The sequence below is a fragment of the Zootermopsis nevadensis genome, unplaced genomic scaffold (genome assembly GCF_977971745.1).
Source record: "Zootermopsis nevadensis isolate Lab colony 2312 unplaced genomic scaffold, Znev_1.0 Znev_ptg000020l, whole genome shotgun sequence".
Taxonomy (NCBI): Eukaryota; Metazoa; Arthropoda; class Insecta; order Blattodea; family Termopsidae; genus Zootermopsis; species Zootermopsis nevadensis.
The window spans coordinates 560,174-579,977 of NW_028259152.1; the positions used below are offsets into that span (position 1 = coordinate 560,174).

General features: G+C 39.8%; 1 protein-coding gene across 4 annotated transcripts in view; it reads right to left on the reverse strand.

The window, feature by feature from the left end:
* Ddr (discoidin domain-containing receptor 2) overlaps nt 1-19,804 on the reverse strand; it is a 140,632-nt gene that overhangs the window by 3,395 nt on the left and 117,433 nt on the right. Inside the window, exons 8-16 of one of the 4 annotated variants that reach the window (XM_087351861.1) lie at nt 17,893-18,245; nt 10,185-10,329; nt 5,618-5,811; nt 4,215-4,448; nt 3,492-3,604; nt 3,011-3,208; nt 2,378-2,470; nt 1,954-2,095; nt 571-720 (exon numbers count right to left, since the gene is read on the reverse strand). In XM_087351861.1, coding sequence (XP_087207987.1) covers nt 571-720; nt 1,954-2,095; nt 2,378-2,470; nt 3,011-3,208; nt 3,492-3,604; nt 4,215-4,448; nt 5,618-5,811; nt 10,185-10,329; nt 17,893-18,245 — 1,622 coding nt within the window. Of the gene's footprint in view, nt 1-570; nt 721-1,953; nt 2,096-2,377; nt 2,471-3,010; nt 3,209-3,491; nt 3,605-4,214; nt 4,449-5,617; nt 5,812-10,184; nt 10,381-17,892; nt 18,246-19,804 lie in introns of all 4 variants that reach the window. The other 3 variants (XM_087351860.1, XM_087351859.1, XM_087351858.1) reach the window with 3 other exon arrangements.

Here is a 19,804-nt window from a genome sequence, read left to right on the forward strand (position 1 = left end):
GTAGTGTGGTAGAAGTTTACTAACACAGATTTTCTGCTGCAAGCACCTCTGAAACGTCAGTAAATTTCTCCCAGTCTCCATGGCATCAGAACCCAGAGGACAGCCGTCTTCATAACACGACGCAAACCTTAAATCCTACTAAGATGCAAGATGTACACAAAAAAATCCGTGGCGTAACAGCTCCAGAGAGCCAAAGCCGACCAGCTTGAGTGCTGGCCTCACGTTCACATGCCTAAGCAGAGGTGAACGATCATCCAATCAGATATTGGGTGACGTGTGGTCAGCATGACGAACCCCCAGCCATTGCTAGCTTTCTTGACCGGATTACGCTACTCATTGTAGCTCCCCAATTTCCTCACGATGCTGGGTTGACACCGGTCCCATACACTGGTCGAAAGCTAATGAGAAAATTTCTTCTCCCCCGAGACTCAAACCAGCGCGCATTCCATATCGCCGGTCCGAAGCATGACGCCTCAGACGGCGCGGGACAATTACAACAAGCCTGTCTATAAATTCAGTTATAAATCAATAAAATCCACATTTCTCTTGAACCAATGACCAAATACTAACCTGGTGTCCATCATCCTGGTAGAAGTGTGTTACATTCTCGACAACCTTCTCATCACTGAGATCCTCAAACGGTTGTTCACGTGCAAACGTGAGAATCTCCCATAGCGTTACTGCAAATGACCAAACGTCGCTCTTGGTTGTGAATTTGCCCTGAAATCGAGACGAGAACATTATAAAAATGCTTATTTCTTTTTTCATAGTTTAATACAAATTCATTTTAAAGGAAGGCAATTCGATATCCTCACCAATTTTACAAGCCTTAGGTGTGACCTTTGTCAGATCTCCAAGACTGTATTCTGATTCCTCTCTGATGTATATAGACTCCTTACAGAAAATGATATATTAATTTATTCTCCATGTCTAATGTGTGAATGAGCATAAACTATCAGTTAATAATTTAACTGTTTCTAAACAAGGATTATAAAATACAAACTCAGAATTCATAGTACATTTTACAATATTTTAATTACTGGATTATGGTTTTCAAGAGAAACTTAATTCTAGACTTTCAATTATCCGCAAGTTTATAACCTAGTTTGAAAATTATCTGTGCACAATCATTATCTTTCAGACTCAGTAATGACACCTTTAACAGATAACAAAAATATAAAGCAGTAATAATTAATTTCTAATGGTTTATTGGGGGCTTTAGCTACTTTTCATATCATTTATGTAGTAGGAGAGGTTATGGCAGGCATAAATGTGACAGTCACCTGCTGCCATCTACATTTGGTTCTGTTCATTTTAGCAGTGCCCTATGATCATCACTCTAAAGATTGAGGCAGTAAGCATCTCTGACATGTCAGTAAACGTCTACCATGACAGTACAATAACCCAAAACACAGCCATCAGCCATCTTGTGTCAGGTATCACAACAAAAGCCAATCTAACCTAAATAAAATCTAACCTAACCTAACCTAACCTAAATAAAACCGAACCTAATCTAACCTAACCTTAACAAAACCTAACCTAAATAAAACCTAACTTAAATAAAACGTAACCTAATCTAACCTAACCTAACATAAATAAAACGTAACCTAATCTAACCTAAATAAAATCTAACCTAACCTAACCTAAATAAAACCTAACCTAACCTAAATAAAACGTAACCTAATCTAACCTAACCTAAACTAAGCCTAACCTAAACAAAACTTAACCTAAACTAAGCCTAACCTAACCTAACCTAAACAAAACCTAACCTAAACAAACCTAACCTAACCTAACCTAACCCAACCTAATATAAAGTAGAATATATTTAATAATGCACAATGCCAACAGGACAAACACTGCAGTGGCTAGTATATTAATGATAATGGTCATCTTCTGCTAACATATTTCATTTAGCGGCAGGAATACAATACACAAAATCTAAATAAGGCATACCAACAGCACACTTTCCCAAGCCATCCAGCGTACTGGAAGAAGCGCTCTGCCCTCCATACTGTAATAGTCAGCTGAGTACAGACTGCGACTCATACCAAAGTCAGATACTTTGATGCCGTATCCTCTGCCCACCAGACAGTTCCTGCAAACAAGCGTAGTTCGCGTCAGACACAGAAACATACCGGACAGAAGTGAAACAACCTCCGCGCACTTCGATATTTACCAAAGTTAAAGGGTAATTTATTAGGCCACTTTGTAAAAAAAATTAGTACCCGACCACAGCAAAACTTAAGAGAAACACAAGAAAAGTCAATTGCACATAAGAAGTACAAATAAAATGAATTTATTTAAATGACTTATTTTATATATCGTAATGTTCATTGAAGTCTGACTAGTATAATGGACTTAAAAACTAAAGACTTGCCTCGTTGCCAGATCTCTGTGAACAAAATTTAATGACTCCAGGTATTTCATTCCCGAAGAAATTTGCGTTGCCATAAAAATAAGGCAGCCGTAACTGTAAAACAGAACACACATATTATGATTTCCATTTATATATTCAATATTAAAATCATTAATTGAATGCTTCAAAATTCAATCAGTTTAAGTCAGAATTTCGTCTGAAGACACCTTCATAACGAAACATTTAATATATTCTGTAATGAATTTTCATTTCTTCTGCGATATATTTCATGACTTCACGCCGATTTGTTTCTGAGACATCAAATTATGTCCGACGAAACTGCGTAGTATAATTTTTTACGTACGAGCAATGCGTTCGAGAGAACATAACCTTAATATTATAATATTACATGGCGCACGAGAAATTTTTGACAAATTTTAAATTATGCAAAATCATAATAAATTTAATTCTAAAACTTTCATTGTTTCATACGAATATAAATAATACCTGTAAAATTTACAAAGGTGGACATGTGAACAAACACCCCCAAAAAATATCAGAATTTGAAGGTTACTAACAACGGGGAATTAAATTGTGTTAAATTGCTATAAATTTTAAATTTCATCCAGTATTTTATAATTTATCTGCTGATACCTGAGTGTCTTGGCATTCCGAGGCAGTGGCGACGCCGTCTCTGCTATGTGTTCCTGCAGGAACTGGTTCAGGTCCCCACACTCCATATACTCCACCACGACACACAAAGGCTCGTCGTCTAGGCTGGCTCCGAGCACTCTCACGATATTTGGATCTCGTAGCCTTGCCAGCAAGCGAGCTTCTTGCTGAAAGTCTGACCTGAAACACAGCAGATTTACGTAAAATCCCGTATTCATTTTCTTTCTTTCTTTTCTTTTTCACTTACAATTTAATGTAAAGCAGAAAGGTGGAATAAGATTCCGTTATGAGCGTCGTAAAAATTAAATCTGTCCCACTATACGCCATGTAGGCGCTTGGGGGGGAGTGAAGTATAGCTCCTACTCATTCTTGACTTCGCCACTAGATGGGTGTCAGTTGTCAGCGTTACGCCCCGTCCATGTTATGAGAAATACAAATTAAATCTCCCAGACAGATACTTTACCTTGCAGATTGAGACGCGCCAGGTCTCAATGACTTTACTGCTACGAGCTTGCATTCGCTGTGCCTGAGGACATCCACAGAGTCCGGGAACCCCTCCACCTCACAGAGGTGGATCTGAAATAATGAGACCATCGTAATTTAGTAATGATGTCAATATTTTTCATTACTCACACCTTGGCCAAAGCCAACCACATATAAGTAAACAAAATATTTATCGTACTGATTACCAATTCAGATTTACCAGAACTAAAATTGGGACATTTGAAATTAGTTGTCGATTCCCTCGTTCCTCAACTTCAACCTCTTGCCACGTCTAAAGCGTAAGAGTTAGATCTGGACATATTGCGTGTGAAATACGTAAATAAACACGAGCTTTCCAAATTTGCAAACAGATTTCAGCTAACTCTTACGGTTTCGGAGTTTTGGCCATTTATTTGGTAACAAAGAACGGTTCTAGAGCGAGTGTGTCGAGTACATGACGCAACACATAGACGAGCTGTTTGCGGATGACGTCACGTATAGATAAGATGGCGGCGGATGACGTCACGTGTAGATAAGATGTAAAGACATACATTAATGTGCAAATAAAATTTTATTTTGGTACAAATATACTTGTACAGTTAAACGTTATTCAACGTTAACTAGGGAACCGTGGTTCCACTGTCAATTTTTTTTTATTTTTATGACAACTGAAACCCGATATTTTCTATTTTATTAATGTTACCTCTCCAAATTCCCCATGTCCCAGTTTCTCCAAAACACGTAGGTGTTCCCTAGGGAAATGGCACAATGGCATATCTTCATCTTCGTCGTCCTCATCGGTCGCTGTCGTCAGCGCTTCAGGACTGGCAGCTTCGCCGAATGTAGAGGATCCGATTGTCCCTTTGACACTGGTCAACTGCGGGACCATCAAGGGGGGAGGGGATAACGGTGGCGACGGTGGCTGTGGAGCAGCCTGCTACAACCAGAATGACAATCAGAACTTCCGCTCACTTAAACTGTCCCAAGATAAATCAAATCAATTCTGGGTGTGTGAGACTCAGATTTTAATAATATTTAGGCAATTTGAACATATTAATAAAGAAGCAACATCTCAGGGTCACAGATAAAATAAGGCAACTATTCCTACTAAAAACACATTTTTACAGTCCAAAAACGTATTAAACAACCCACAAGAAGAAAAAGAATTATAAACGTGGAAAAATGTTACAATGCCCATGGAAATTTTTATGGCAGAATTTATAAATATGGTAAAAAAAATTTTTTGTATTCTCTTCTTTGTGTTTAAGAATTTTGCGCAAGTTCTACAATAAGGTTATTTATGCATTCAATAGGTTAATAGTATATTATCAACTACATTCAGTTTCCACAGCAGAAGATTAATTCAATTACGTAATTTCTGGACTACGTTCGTCCATGACCGTAATTTCTCTTTTAGTTTCATTTCAAATTAATTAAATGATACTATATGTGGTAAAACTGACAAGATCTCTTAACTATCATTAGATTTCTGTAAATGTTCAAATGTTTCTCGTCACTACAACCCTCCTTTTCGGGAAGTGTCTTGGTCGTGCGTGAAGTAGTGAGTCACCAGCAAACTGACTCTGCATAATTTCTACTCAATCCTGATTCAAACGTAGCCCAGGCTATGATGTACAACTTTATTTCCTCGTATCATACTTTTGGCCTTGAAGGATGCAGTTCAGTGACGCCTACTGTAGTTTTTGATTACACACGATCGCAATTCGAGCTTCCTTGAACATTTAAGGCAGGGGTGCCAACCCGCGGCCCGCGGGCCGCATGTGGCCCGCCTTGAACATTTTTCCGGCCCGCGAGATTCATCACACTTTTACAAAATATATTTATTTTATAATGGCCAAAGTAGTGAAAACCAATGTATTAAAATAATACATTATTTGTGCATCCATATACATGTAAGAATAATAGTAAACACAATAATAATAACTCATTATGTTTCAATTTTTCACTCCAAAAAAATGTCTATAGTGTATCTAAATCTAATATGGGGATATATAATTTTATATGTGGCCCGCGGAGTTATGATGCATTTCCAAAGTGGTCCGAAAGATCATTTGGGTTGGCCACCCCTGATTTAAGGTATCTTACCTTACAGATTTCTGTGGCTGCATAATATTTCTCAGGTGGCGGTGGAACAGCTGGTGGTTTGGGGAAGAAATTGTGTAAAGGGGGCAGTGTTCTAGCTGGCGTCGCGGGGGGGACGATGGGGAACGGGGGAGGTGGTGTTCCGTCGTTGCTGATGTGAGGCACCGCGTATTCCTGAGATACAATATCGGGAACGTCTGAAAAGAAAATGGTATGCGTAGTAGTAAAACCTAGGAAAAGTGTGGGATTAACATCGCTGGAGTGACAAAACTTCCGTTCTGTCTTGCACGATGTCTTCCTTCCTAGTCCTGAGACGTAATCCTGCTTCTAATCTCCCCCGTTCTAATTCTCATCTTCGCCTTCGTGTTACAGTACGACTATTTTTAACACATTCAGACTAACGTGACCAGACTGTCTCCGAACCGTCTCAGGGAAATGTATTGTTTCTAACAGTTTTTACAAATAAAACTTAAATAGACGTACAGCACATAGCGCAAACTGAAACACGTTTATGCGATCAATATTTGCATTTAGGAAATCGTGATTAGAGCTTCTGTTTCACATTCAGAAAGTTTCGAATTTAAACCTCGCCCACAGATATCAGCTATCCTGACCGAGGTTTCTCGTAGTAAAATTTGAGGTTCTCACGTCAGTGAGTTCGAAAATGGCTGTCTTCCGGGTTTTAGCGTCGTCTAATCTGGTAGAAGTTTACCAACGTTTCAGAGGTCGTTTGTAAACTTCTACCAGACAGCATTGCGCTACAACTCAGAAGACAGCCATTTTCGTGGTTTTTCTCAGTTTCTGAAGTCTGATAATACATCAGATAATTCTTGTAACATGGCGATTTCGTCAGAATATCCAGTGGTTGAAAATAAAAGTTGACCAGCCACAATAACGACGCAAAATCTGGAGAGTTTAAAATGAAATTTATTTTGCGGAAACTTACACAATTGAAATGAAAGGTCAGTGGGAATAAAATAATTCTAATTCAGGGAAGACACACAACCCATAAAGGTACGTACATGGTTTTAGATTGCAAGCAGATGGCTAAACGTCACACACTGGAGTACGTATTAGAGCCAACTTCTTAATTTGGCATTGGAGTTGCTGTTTGAAGGACCGAGGAGAAATCCAAAATCGGGAACAGAACGGACAGAGAGACTTTGTCGTCATTTATGACTGAGACGGATCGGATAGCTTGCTTGCTACAGCACAAAGCAAAAGGTTTTACCTAAAAATCCTCCAAGACAGATAACAAAAAAATTTAATCGATAATTTTTTACTCATGCGTTCGAATAATTTAACTAATCAGCCGGAAGAGACAGTACGTCTCAGAACTGCGATCTGAAAGAGTGTGAAGCTAGATTACAGAGGGCACAAGAGATCAACGTAACAATTTTAAAGGAAATTTGAAACATTATGAAGGAATGATAACCTATAGTTTGGGGAGAGCTATTTCTTCTGTTGTGCCTTTATTCCTTTAGTCACGTAGCAGACATTTTCACATTTTCGAAAGGAAGATGACGGGGGTGGTGTTGAAAGTAAACAGTCTCTCGCTGCAAGGCTTATCTTTTGCTGCAAACCCAACCCTCGTTCACTTCCGTTGTAGCTCGGTTCCGTTGCACCAACATTAGGGCGCATAAGAAAACTTTCAGGAGAACGTATCACTAAACAGCGATGCCGGACGAAGTCTGCTGTACAGGTTTCGTTAAAATGACAAAGACACTTACTTGATGTGCTGTGAGGTCCATCGAAAACTTCAAAGCTGAATTATTCGAGCAAAATGAGGATTTTCTAACTCAAAGAATAACATATCTAAATATGGTAGAATATTTTTGTGTACTTTCCAGTCTTAAATGAATCTTACAGAACTAAAAATTAAGTCGTAATGCTATGAACAAAACACAATTTTCTTTTCCAAACTGTCCCCCAGTGTTAGTTACTGAGCTAATTTTGTTTAATTTGTTTACGTTCCTACCGAGAACAATAAGCCTATCAACATAAATGTCGAATTATTAATGTTATCAGAAGCTATTAGTAATTCAATTCTGGTTTTTACACGACTTACGATGTGTACTTTGAGAGATATTTAAATGCAATTTATACCTTTAAAGCCCTCCTGCTTCAATAATTAACGTCTTCATTTTGTATTTATGTACTTCGTATGACTGTCGTAACAAACAACGATTATATCCTTAAATAACATTAACAATTTGATCTTTGCAGTAAGAACATAATTATTATATTAGTACACATTCTTTAACTGTAAATTATTATTCCTCTTTCTACTAAAATCTGACAATTGCAAAGTTACTCAAAAAATTCCCCGCCTTTTACGAACATTCATGCTGTATTAAAACATATTTTAAGAAAACGAAAATCCGATGTTATTTTTTGCATTAAACACTACACCACTCGTGAACTTCAAAGTTTCAAACTACTAAGCCATGTCTTGACCTTTAAAAAATCACAAAGTCAGTACGAGGTGCGATCGGAAAGTTTCAAGACTGTGTCAATAGAGGGCGAACCGGATGTAGTACGAGCTTCTGACACTAGAGGGTGCGGCCTACTTTCATAGTGAATCAGTGCGCCAGCCGGCATCATCGAATTAGCATTTGTTTCTTAGTTACGGGCGTTTTGGTAGTGCATTACACCGACCCTCCTGCGATTTCGGAATGGCGTGTGCATCAAATTTTGCCAAAGACTCGCCAAAACGGCTACGGAAACCTATGAAATGCTAAAGCAAGCATTTGGGGAGTCCGCAATGGGTCGTGCACAAACTTTTGTGTGGCATTCACGTTTCAAAAATAGCCGAACCTCTGTCGATGATGACGAGCGTTCTGGACGACCATCTTCGAGCACAACGCCCGAAAATGTTACGAAGATTCGGCAGGCCATTCACGAAGATCGACGTCGTACCATCAACGACTTGTGCGATATTGTTGGCATAGGCTATGGGACCTGTCAGCTGATTCTAAAGGAAGAACTCCACATGCGACGCATCCTGTCTGAGGACCAGAAGCAGAATCGACTTCTCGTTTGTCAGCAGCTCAAACACCATGGCCGTCATCCCGCACCCTCCTTAGCTCCGTGTGACTTCTTCCTCATCCCAAAGATGAAAATTCAACTAAAGGGAAGGAGATTTGAGACGATAGAAGAGATTCAGGCAGAATCGCAGATGGTGCTTGACAGGCTGACAAAGAAAGATTTCCAGGGATGCTTCCAGGCTTGGCAGCGGCGCTGGGATCGTTGTGTTCACTCCCAGGGGAACTACTTCGAGGATGAATTTAATACCTGAGATAAGTGTACGGGTTTTTATACGCGCAGTCTGGAAACCTTCCGATCGCACCTCGTATTATCCCATTACGAAATCAACGCATATTTTTTAACCTAAACGTTAGAATGAAAATTATCATCAGAGAATGAAGGTTTAAGTTTCCGAGCGCCAAGTTTCTCCAGAAGTAGAACCACTGGAATACTTCCAGATTTCAAAACATCAGGAGCTGCAACACACAAACTTGGAATATACCCAAGAATCACAGACGCTAACTAAATTTCTGATTGCCTTATTTCCTTACTGCCTCGCTATTGGTGTGTAGACCATACTTCGTTAATATTCTGTTCCGCGTTATAAAAGGGCAAAACATTTTCTCAACATAATAAACAAAGATAAACGCTAATGAAAACTGTATCTGGAGTAAAGGAAACTATATTAAAATCAGGTATGCACAAGGGAAGTCATTAAAAAGCGATGGCGTGAGACATAGTGCATTAAATTTCACAGAGAAAACCATTCATGTAAATGAACTGTTGCAAAGTTTTCACTGTAAGACTGCGTCTATATTTTTTTTTTATTTTGAGTCGCTTTTAATTTCGAACGTAAATTATACTGAGCTATCTAGATAAACGAGTTGTCTAGTTAATTCATCTAAAATACATCATTAAAGGAAGCGTAATTCAAAAATATATACAATTCTCGATGACTGTACGAGAAGTCCGTTTTTCCAAAATATTAACAACTTCTATAATTTCCTACTTTATTCTTAGGGTTCAATTCGAATTTATCTATTTATAGTTTATTTAACGACGCTGTCAGCAGCTCTTTTTATATATAGAATCGAAGGATGATCAATGAATTGGAAAGGTTGTGGAAGGAAGTGGCCGTGGCCTACTTTAAAGTCCCACCATTTGCTTGGACGGACTGATCTACAGGCATCCAAGGTTCCAAAACCCATGTATATTTTGCTTAACTATACAATGAAAATACGTCTAGAACATTTTAATACATTTGGTTATTACAGGGATTTAATTCAATAACTGCGTTGTAAGGCCAAATAATCTGACCCCGAGATACATTTAAAATAGTCTGCGTTCACAGAGTTATAGACCCCTGAAAATTACAACCCTATAACCTATTACACACAGCTCTGTTTTACAGTCACATAAACAAGTGCATTAAAATATTTGTTTTTGTTTTTTCTAAACATGCGCGACACTTTGGTGTAGTTATTTAATTTTTATTGTACAGTTTTAATTAACGCTATAAATTTCATGTAGTTCACTGACTCACCGGTGTAGTCAGGGCTGTTCGGATGGCGCTGGGACAATTCCTTGGTCTGCTGGGTCTTGCCGCCCTGGGCGCTGTACATGTTGAGGTTGTAGGGCTCGTGGTAGACGGCGCTCTTGTCCACCTCTGACGGGTCCTCCACGGACACCTGACCATACACCTGTCCATTAGCATTCACGTTTACTCGCATCTGCAGTTCCTACACGTGGGGGCAGAGCACCAGGAGGCATGCACCAGGTGGATGGAACGGGAACGAACGAAACAAAACAATGCAAATTAAAATGAAAACAAGTAATTGGGAAAACGTGCTGATAACTGACTCAATTTCGAAGGAAAAAGCGGTGAAATGTCCCGTAACATCAAAACCTAGAATGTTTGGTGTTTGACAATAAATACTTCATTTTTAATAATGTAACTTCTTTATTCACAACAGTATCGATTTAAAACAATCGATCTGAAAAATAATAAATAACAAACAATTTCGCAGAAAGAACTCTGTCCCTGTTTCCTCTTTCAAAAGAATTTATCGATAGTACGAATTAACATGCGACAATAGTTGAGTTCTGATTTAGCATTAAATCATTCGTAAAAACAAAATTAACAGTACTGCGAATCGTGGGATCTTTGTGTAATTTCAGCGTAAATAGCCACGGAATTTAACAAATTCAAATAATAATAATAACAACATAAAATAAAGCAACATCTTGGTATCATTAAAAAAAATTAGTCTCGACAAACTTTCGCCATCTCCTAGAAGTATATCTCATTCTACATTATCGTCCTGCATTTTAATGAATTCCATTTAAACGGTTTTCAAATTTTCAGATTCCAATACAATAGAATATTTCCGGTAGGACTTAAAGCCACTTTTGCACAGTTCCTCTCAATGAACAACGTTTATTTCGTAAGCAGTTGCATCAATACCAATTCCTCGGGCGCGTCAGCTCTCGACTTTTCACAACTTTAGAACTCCCAGCTTGGGGGGTAGAGCCAACCTCCGAAACGTCGTGTAAATCAAAGATACCTCAGAGAATGGAGGATTTTCAACACAACTTTGTCATAATCAATAAATCACGACACAAACATTTAGAGAATCATAAAATTAATTAATTTTATTACATATGTAATGTCACATATTTAGATGTAAATCTTAATAGCTTTTATATATACTACGTAAGACCTTCATGAGCCGGGATAGCTCAGTCAGTATAGTGACTAGCTACGGGCTGGACGACCGGGATTCGATCCCCGACGGGGGGGCAGAGGATTTTTCCTCTAGCCTCTGCGTCCAGACCGGCTCTGGGGCCCACCCAGTCTCCTCTACAATGGGTACCGTGGTGCTTTCCCGGGGGTAAAGCCGGCCGGGGCGTGATGCTGACCACTGACCCCCATCTAGTGCCGAGGTCAAGGAAGAGAGGAGCTATACCTCCACTCACCCCAAGCGTCTACACGGCGTATAGTGGGACAAACTTTACTTTTACGTAAGATCTTCAGAATGGGGAATCCTGTCACGTTTTCTTACCTATTTAAATGCATATATATGAAATGTATCAGATGGTTTACGCAAGTGCGTGAATGACAAATTCATTGGTAATAATAATCGCTTTGTAATTATCGAATGTTTACCTGACCGGAAAGAAAACTTTGTTCTTCATCCGCAGTTAGTTCTGTGTGCTAAATACCATCAAAAACAAGTTAACTTTACTTGGGACAAACACTTTATACTATTAACTGTGTCGATTACACTTTCATTAGAAGCGTAACTATTTCACAAAAGTGAATTAAACTTTATCTCCTTTTGAAATCAACGTAGTCCTGTCTTGCATTTACGACGTCGTGAAAGAAGACACGACGTCCTGTTGGTGCGTAATAAAAGATTCAACCTTCCATAACAGACCTTCGGCTTTTTGTAGGAGATCTTAAATTTGATTCTTTTAATGTTTCTTTTGATTCTTTAAGTCTTCAAAGGAATATGTTTAGTTTTAACAATCTATAAATGTTTTAACTTGTATATTTTAAGACAGAGTCAAAGGCAACTGTGTTAATTTCCGTTTTGGAAGAATATAGCGTACATATATTTTTACTCTGTATGAAGCGTCATTAAGATAAGAAAGTCACTTACAAGCACTAAAAAGATGGAGGGGATAAATATACCTATATATTCTTTTATTTTCTTTATGGACAGACCAGCTCCTGGCTTTGTGACAAGACTAAGCGAAATCTAGTTTTCCATGTAAAATAAAATGAAATGAAACATTTCATTTATTTGGAAGGAGAAGAAGAAAGATAAGGAAACGAATTATGTCCCCCAGCACAAACTAGAATCCTTTATCAGAACCTTCGGTACTGTTTCGACGCTTAAACACACGATAATATTACCAGACCGTTTATAGATTCATTATCAACAAGATTATTTCGCGCTGGATACGTAAAGTCTAGAGGTTATGAAATATACAAAATTATATTTATATACACACTTATACAATTAAAAGTTCCCTGTAATTTAACCCAGTATTTCAAAAGTAAAGGTCACTGTTATTGGCTCAAACGCGTATATTTAGTTCTGATAAATAGAAAATGATGCCAAATCCAGCATTTTTATTTTTTATTTGTAGTGTTCTGTCTGACGACAGGTCCATATGAACAGGATCCTTCCATCCTTTTCTAGGACTGGGACCTGTTCATATACGTTCTTGGCAGATGATCCAGAAATGGTTTGCCATTGCCTTCTTCTGTGTGTGAATGGAGTAATTGTTGGGATGCCACGGACTAAAACTCCGTGTTGCCTAGACCACGGCCTTACGGCAAAATCATATTCGTTTTAAATCGACATCTTCAACGCTTGTGAAGTGACGTAAACGTGGTTGAATATAAAATCTTAGAGTTTTATACGGTGACAGACATTTAAAAAACGTATTATATGATTTTTTTTTTGGTAGAATGCTGGAAGCAAGAAATTTAAGAAGGAAAGACGAGAGGTGGAAACAAAGTTAGGAATTAAGAAGGAAGTTCGTATCGAATAACCAGCGATGTACCTGCCGCCTACCTCCAGAAGATGACGAAGTGAATATTATGTTTTATACAGAGAACTCGGGGTTGCTGATAACTGACAGAAAACCTCTTACTATTTAATAGAGTTAAAGGGAAAATGAGGAGACAGCAGAACGGGGCTAATAATAACAGCATCGCCGTCACACTCTCGTCTTCCGTCCTATTCTACGAGAATGACTCGTCCGTCAAACGTTGCCCGAGACCGTTATCCGTCCGTTACCATGGTGATACCGTCGTTCAATTACCTTCCGGCACCTGAACACCCCAGGGGACGGGGGTGCATTCCGGTATGTGGTCAGATGCCATAAGGCTGGTCGAAATCAGGTTTCCGCAAATTTGGGGGAAAGTGTTACAGATCTGGGCGTCAAAATTATCAAACTTTAACGTATAATCTTCCTTCCCGGCTAGAAATGACATTTGGCACTACAGGAAATTTATCTTTAAAACTTGTCATAATTTTATTATTTATAATAATCTCCAAGCTGTTGTAATCTGGTAGAACTTAGCTGTTTACTCATCGCCATGATGATGGAGGCAGCAGACACCTCTGAAACGTCGGCTAAATTCTACCAGAATACACGACGCAACAACCCTAAAAACAGCCATCTGCAGTCAGAATCTCTTAATTTCCTAAACTGATCATCATCTTTCGTTCCACTTTGACATAACATAATTTTGCATTTTAAATTGCGTTCAATCACTCAATCAGTCAAAGACATAAATTTGTATTTTAAACCTGATACGATATTTTGTAATTATGTATGCAGTAATGTAACACGATCGTGTGTTTCACAACATGTCTGTGCTAATTAAACCCCGGCCTTTACATCAACAGTAGACATGACTTGAAAAACTTCAGACTCACTTTGTGATATTTTATTTACACACATGTCGGCTGCAACATCACTGATGAATACAAAACAAATACTGGAGCAGCGGAGACGAGGAAATGTTGGGGGGGAGTTTTGGAGGCGACGCAAAACAAGGGGCTTGATCTCTCAACGTGTTGTAAACTAGCTAACGTTAATGAGAACGGCCTACTGAGTGACTCCGTCGCTATGCTAGAGCAGAATTACACCCTGAACGCGTTTTCTCTGTTTCACGCACCGGAAAAATCACGACATTAAGGGTTGCAGTTAAAAAGATTTAACATAAAAACAGCCTCATAGCCTCTCGTTTTTCGAAAAGAATTCTGTTAACGAGACAGACATAATTCGTTAGAACAAAAAAAAAAGTCTTGGCACGTAAAATTTTGAAATAAAAATGTGCTCCTGTCTCGCTGGTAACGATTAGTATCGTACTAATCCGTGAAAACGCGCATGGCAGCAATAAATACTGAACTATCGACACAGCAAACGGATAAAATGAAAACCACAGTAACGAGACATCTGGATCGAATTAGGTCCTTCATCCTTCCATTGAACTGCTTGACAGTTCTTAAAATGCAGTCCGACTGCCTCTGGTCATTCATTCCAACCATCCATCCCTCCGTCCAGATATACTCAAAAGTACTGAGCGGGTTAACGTATCCGTAAAGCGTCTACCTCGAAATCTCGGCTGGAAACCCGCAGTCCTCACAGGTCAGTCACTGTTTCCAAAGGCCCCCGTCTTTTATGAAACCCTGAGGCTCATAACAACTCACAAAGTCCGTGTTAGAGTGCAGAATTTCGTAACAAACTCGTGTTTCGCGGTGACGAGCTGTTAGCCCCACGTTTAACCTCTCAAACGTGAATCACCACTTGCTAGCTGCCCTCAAATGCTGATCCTAAATATCTGCTGTTACCCTCCAAGCTTTCTTCTTTATCCGCAATCTGAGAAAGACCCATGGCGCTGTGACGAATAGGTACACGTAACACTGAAAATGACCTCATTACTGTAACGAGTTTTTTTTTTTTGCCCGTAAAAATAAGCACCTCTCTTTGTGAATTCACCGCCGAACTTTAGAGATAACAGCGTTAAAAGTAAATCTAACTGTTCCAATCTGTACAGTATAACAATTAATCATTCGAGGATTTCTGTCTTCTGGGTTGCTGCGCTGTGTAGTCATCGCCCTGATGATGGAGGCAGTGTGACCTCTGAAACGTTGGTAAACATCGACCAGACTACACAGCGCAACAACCCAGAAGACAGAAATCTTCATACTCATCGCCCTAATGACGGAGGCAGTATAACCTCTGAAACGTTGGTAAACATGGACCAGACTACACAGCGCAACAACCCAGAAGACAGAAATCTTCATCGCCCTGATGACGGAGGCAGTATGACCTCCGAAACGTTGGTAAACATCTACCATACTACACAGCGCAACAACCCAGAAGACAGAAATCTTCGTACTCATCGCCCTGATGATGGAGGCAGTATGACCTCTGAAACTTTGGTTAACATCTACCAGACTACACGGCGCAACAACCCAGAAGACAGAAATCTTCATACTCATCGCCCTGATGACGGAGGCAGTATGACCTCTGAAACGTTGGTAAACATGGACCAGACTACACAGCGCAACAACCCAGAAGACAGAAATCTTCATCGCCCTGATGACGGAGGCAGTATGACCTCCGAAACGTTGGTAAACATCTACCATACTACACAGCGCAACAACCCAGAAGACAGAAATCTTCATACTCACCGCTGTGTAAACCTCAAATCTTACAATTAACCATTCAGTTGTCTTACATTACATTTCTTTTTCGAAAATCGTAGAACACATGTCATTTGAAATTGCACTCCCTTATAGCAAGAACCATATGGTTTCTTCCTACTACCAGCCAATGGAGACGCTTTGAAAGGTAATATGCATATGTAGGGGATCGAGGCAAACCCAGCAGTGGGAATGTGGGAGAGGGGGAATGCTTATCACTTACAAACCGAAATGACGTAGATAGCCCAAACGGATACAAGTTCTTTTTTTGCCAACCTCATAAATCAAGTGCAGATGTCAAAAGATACTTGTGGCAGTATATTAAAAAAACCTAAAAAAAATTCTAGTCGGTGTGGGGATACAGCATCATCATAGTGTCACGGGAGACGAAGGCTGAATCAGAGGACGTTCGCAGAATAGATTACACTTATCTGTGGCTAAGCCAAGGCAAAGTAAACGTGTTCTACAGTCTAATGATTTTTATAAAAATATATAAGAAATGTGCATTGATTTCACATGAATTTGCGCTTTATTATCGATAATAAATCAATCATTAAACACGACCCCTAGGAAATTCTCCATGACAAAAAAGCTGGTCTCTCCGTCGAATCCATTGGCGCTACCTGTTTCCCTTTCCTTTGGGTCCCTGTTCAGAAAGTGTTCTTGGGATGCGGGAATTCTACCCGCGCGTCTCAGTCGTATGAAATCCCTAGGGCACATGGCCACAGCACATCTAGGTAATGCAGTAAGGGACTGCGGCCCTATGCTACCGGATAAGTGTCCCTCTATATTTACAACCCCTAGAAAGAGGCGTCCCAGTATCTTAAAGTGTACAGGAATTGAGTTCTCCCTTCGTCCGAGAACACTCCCCAATATATTCGGCCTACGCTAGTGTATCAGGTGGGAACTATGTCTCCGCACAGGGGAGGTTCATTGTGTAGCCTTGTTCGTCCGCCGACAAAAACTTACGACACTTCATTTCATTCAAATATTTCAATACTTCTATGCCACAAGGCTTTATAAACTACTGTTCACTCAACCATTTATAAGTGCAATTTAAAACATTACAACGCATTACACATTCGGGTCGTCTTTAAGTTTGTAATTAACGTATAAAATGTTAAAATCTCCATATATAATTTTATACACCAAACATCAATGGTTCATTAGTCATCACCGCGAAACGGAAATCTAAGTGTTGATTTCGCACAACCGCCATGTTGTTATTTTATATAAACAAAGATGCGTATATTTTTAAGATTATTATCCATACCAAATTTCAGATCCCTACGTAAGTGGGTCCAGTGTCATGTCAAACTCAGATATTTGTATATTGCCAGGCTGGTATTACTGACGGTAAGGAATTGAAAGGAGAAGGGCGAGGTGATTATTGACGTGCGACGTGAGGACTGAAACAAATGAAAAGCGGTCCCGAGCAAAGGATTGAAACTCGGATACGACGCGCCACATCATACACAACATTAAAAGAAATATATTAATGATAGCAGTAAAATGTGTTGGCTTTCATAGTACGATATTTTTCACATGTGAAGGTAGATTAAGTACTATGTCAGATGGTCCGATGTAAATTATATTCATTCTGTGAGATACGCGTTGAAAATGTTGATTAATGACTCCCGAAGGAAATAACAGTGATGTGTTTCTGTTATCTTTTTTCACGTCATGCGTTAGAGTCGGTACTGTGGACATTTCTGTCTTTTTAACACCATCACCAATCATCCGACATAAAAGCGAGAGATGGTTCTTGTCGTCAGAGTCCTTCACACAGCGACAGTATAGAATTACAGCTCCTGCCACATCGTTGTTTTATTGAGACATGTGACAGGTTACGTTTTACGACACTTCAACGTCAAAATTTACCGATTAGTCGTTTAATCGATTGCCGATATTACGAGGTTATTTTGAAACTTACACTGCCAGACGCAACTAATGCAGTGAAACCATAAATATTGTATCGATGCAGGGCTCGTATGTCCGCCAGTGAACTGCGTGACTCACCTTCATGTTTATGGTGACTCCTTTCTGGGTCCCGCCAAACGCCGCGGGCAGAACACTGTGCCCAGGGCCTGACTTTAGACGCCTATTGCGCACCACGATGAACATGATGGCGCCCATCAACAGCAGGATGACGGCAGTGAGGACGCCGATCACCAGGCCGATGTATTGCTTGGACACCGAGCTGTCCGGTCCTCCAGGGTCACCCGACTCAGCCCCTGCGCTGTTGGCTCTGTCGTCTCGACTCGGCGTAGTCTGCACTTCGTCTCTCTGCAGTGGATACTCCTTGCCGTGATCGTCTGTCTTCAGGATCCCGCCTTCAATCTCCTCCTCCGTGAAGTTTCCTGACACTACGACTGAAACAAGTCACCCTGGGTGTGTAGTTTTCTGATTGTGGACCTATACTACCAACATTATGGAGGGTATGCAGGCTATGTACTTTATAAAGATGGATGTACGATGTTCCTCCTAAAAGTTGGTATATAAATTCAAACATTTTATTTAAATCGATCTGTTTTAAAAGTAAAGAAAAATATTTAATACTTCAACCACTTTATCGGGGAGATAAATTTTGTATTCGACACTGATCGACAAATGTCAAGTTTCGAAATTCCGAAGAAATCTTTCTAACTGCAGGGTACAACAACTCTCGAACGGGCGAACCAGTTTCGCAAAGAATCAATAACTGCCCGGTAATTCCCTTTTTATCTGAATATGATGTGTAAAACCAACAGAATTCTCATTTAGAATTATCGGTGTCTCTGGGATATGGCATCAAGTTCCCGGCACCATTAGCGGCCAGCAGAACTAATAGCAGCTTTACGAGACATTCTGAAACTGAGGTGAGGATAAATATAGGCCCTGGTGACGGAGTCCCTGTCGGAGCAGCTGATAGGTAACATCCTCCTACGAGAAGATGCAGACGGATGCAGCTACAAGAGCCTTGCTTGCTTGATGGCTCACACAGTGGGTGGCTTCTTCTCCGCTGTCAGCCGACGGGGAACAGAAATCCTTCCTGCTAAACTGTCTTCTTACGTTGGCTCCCCTAAAATGGACTACCTGCTGTCTCGCACACACCCTAACTGAGAGATCAGCTATCATATTAAGAAATATTTTGGGTTAGACCTACTGTATAACTTTAAAATAAATAATTGAGCAAATTAATATAAGATTAAGTATGCGAACTTGGGAAGGGGGGGGGTGTAATAATCTTTGAAATGGCAGAAACATGTGACATGGAAGCACCGATTCCGAATACACTAAACTATATTAAGACTGAAGATCATATAAACACAGCTGACAACACTGAATAAACCATTAGAACATCGTGACAGATGCAGAATCTCCAACGAAATTCTACAAGATATTATACAAAAATACGGAAACCAAGACAAAGCTTAAAAAATACGGAATAAGCATTTGAAGTCGTAACAAGCTTAAGTGCCAAGAAGAATAAGAATAAGATGTTGATGGGCTGTGTTCTGAGGAGGTTTTGTGGGAAACCTCGTTAAACATTACTGGTGAGAACACATCAGAGATTACGAAGTTTATAAATGAGAATGAGCGGAACAGACATGGCACAAAGGATTTTGGAGAAGGCTCTTCGCATTGTTTTCAAAACCAGAATGCGGACGAGTGCTATAGATTTCGGTGATCTATTACTCCTGCGTCCGAACAAGAATACGGCACGTTGTTTAGTCATCCATTGTGCTGTGTGTTGGGTTGCGGTTGTTCCAGGGATCTGGGGCTCAGGAGTAGACGACATTGAGACTTGGAGGTGATTTGTTTTCTCATTTCATACACATTCATTCTGTTTTGTGCCGGAAGGGAAACGTCATGTTCCACCTTGCCAGGACCATTTCTTTTGTATCGTGCATTCTCTCTGATCCTTCATTTATCTTCGCGTTCTCTCACA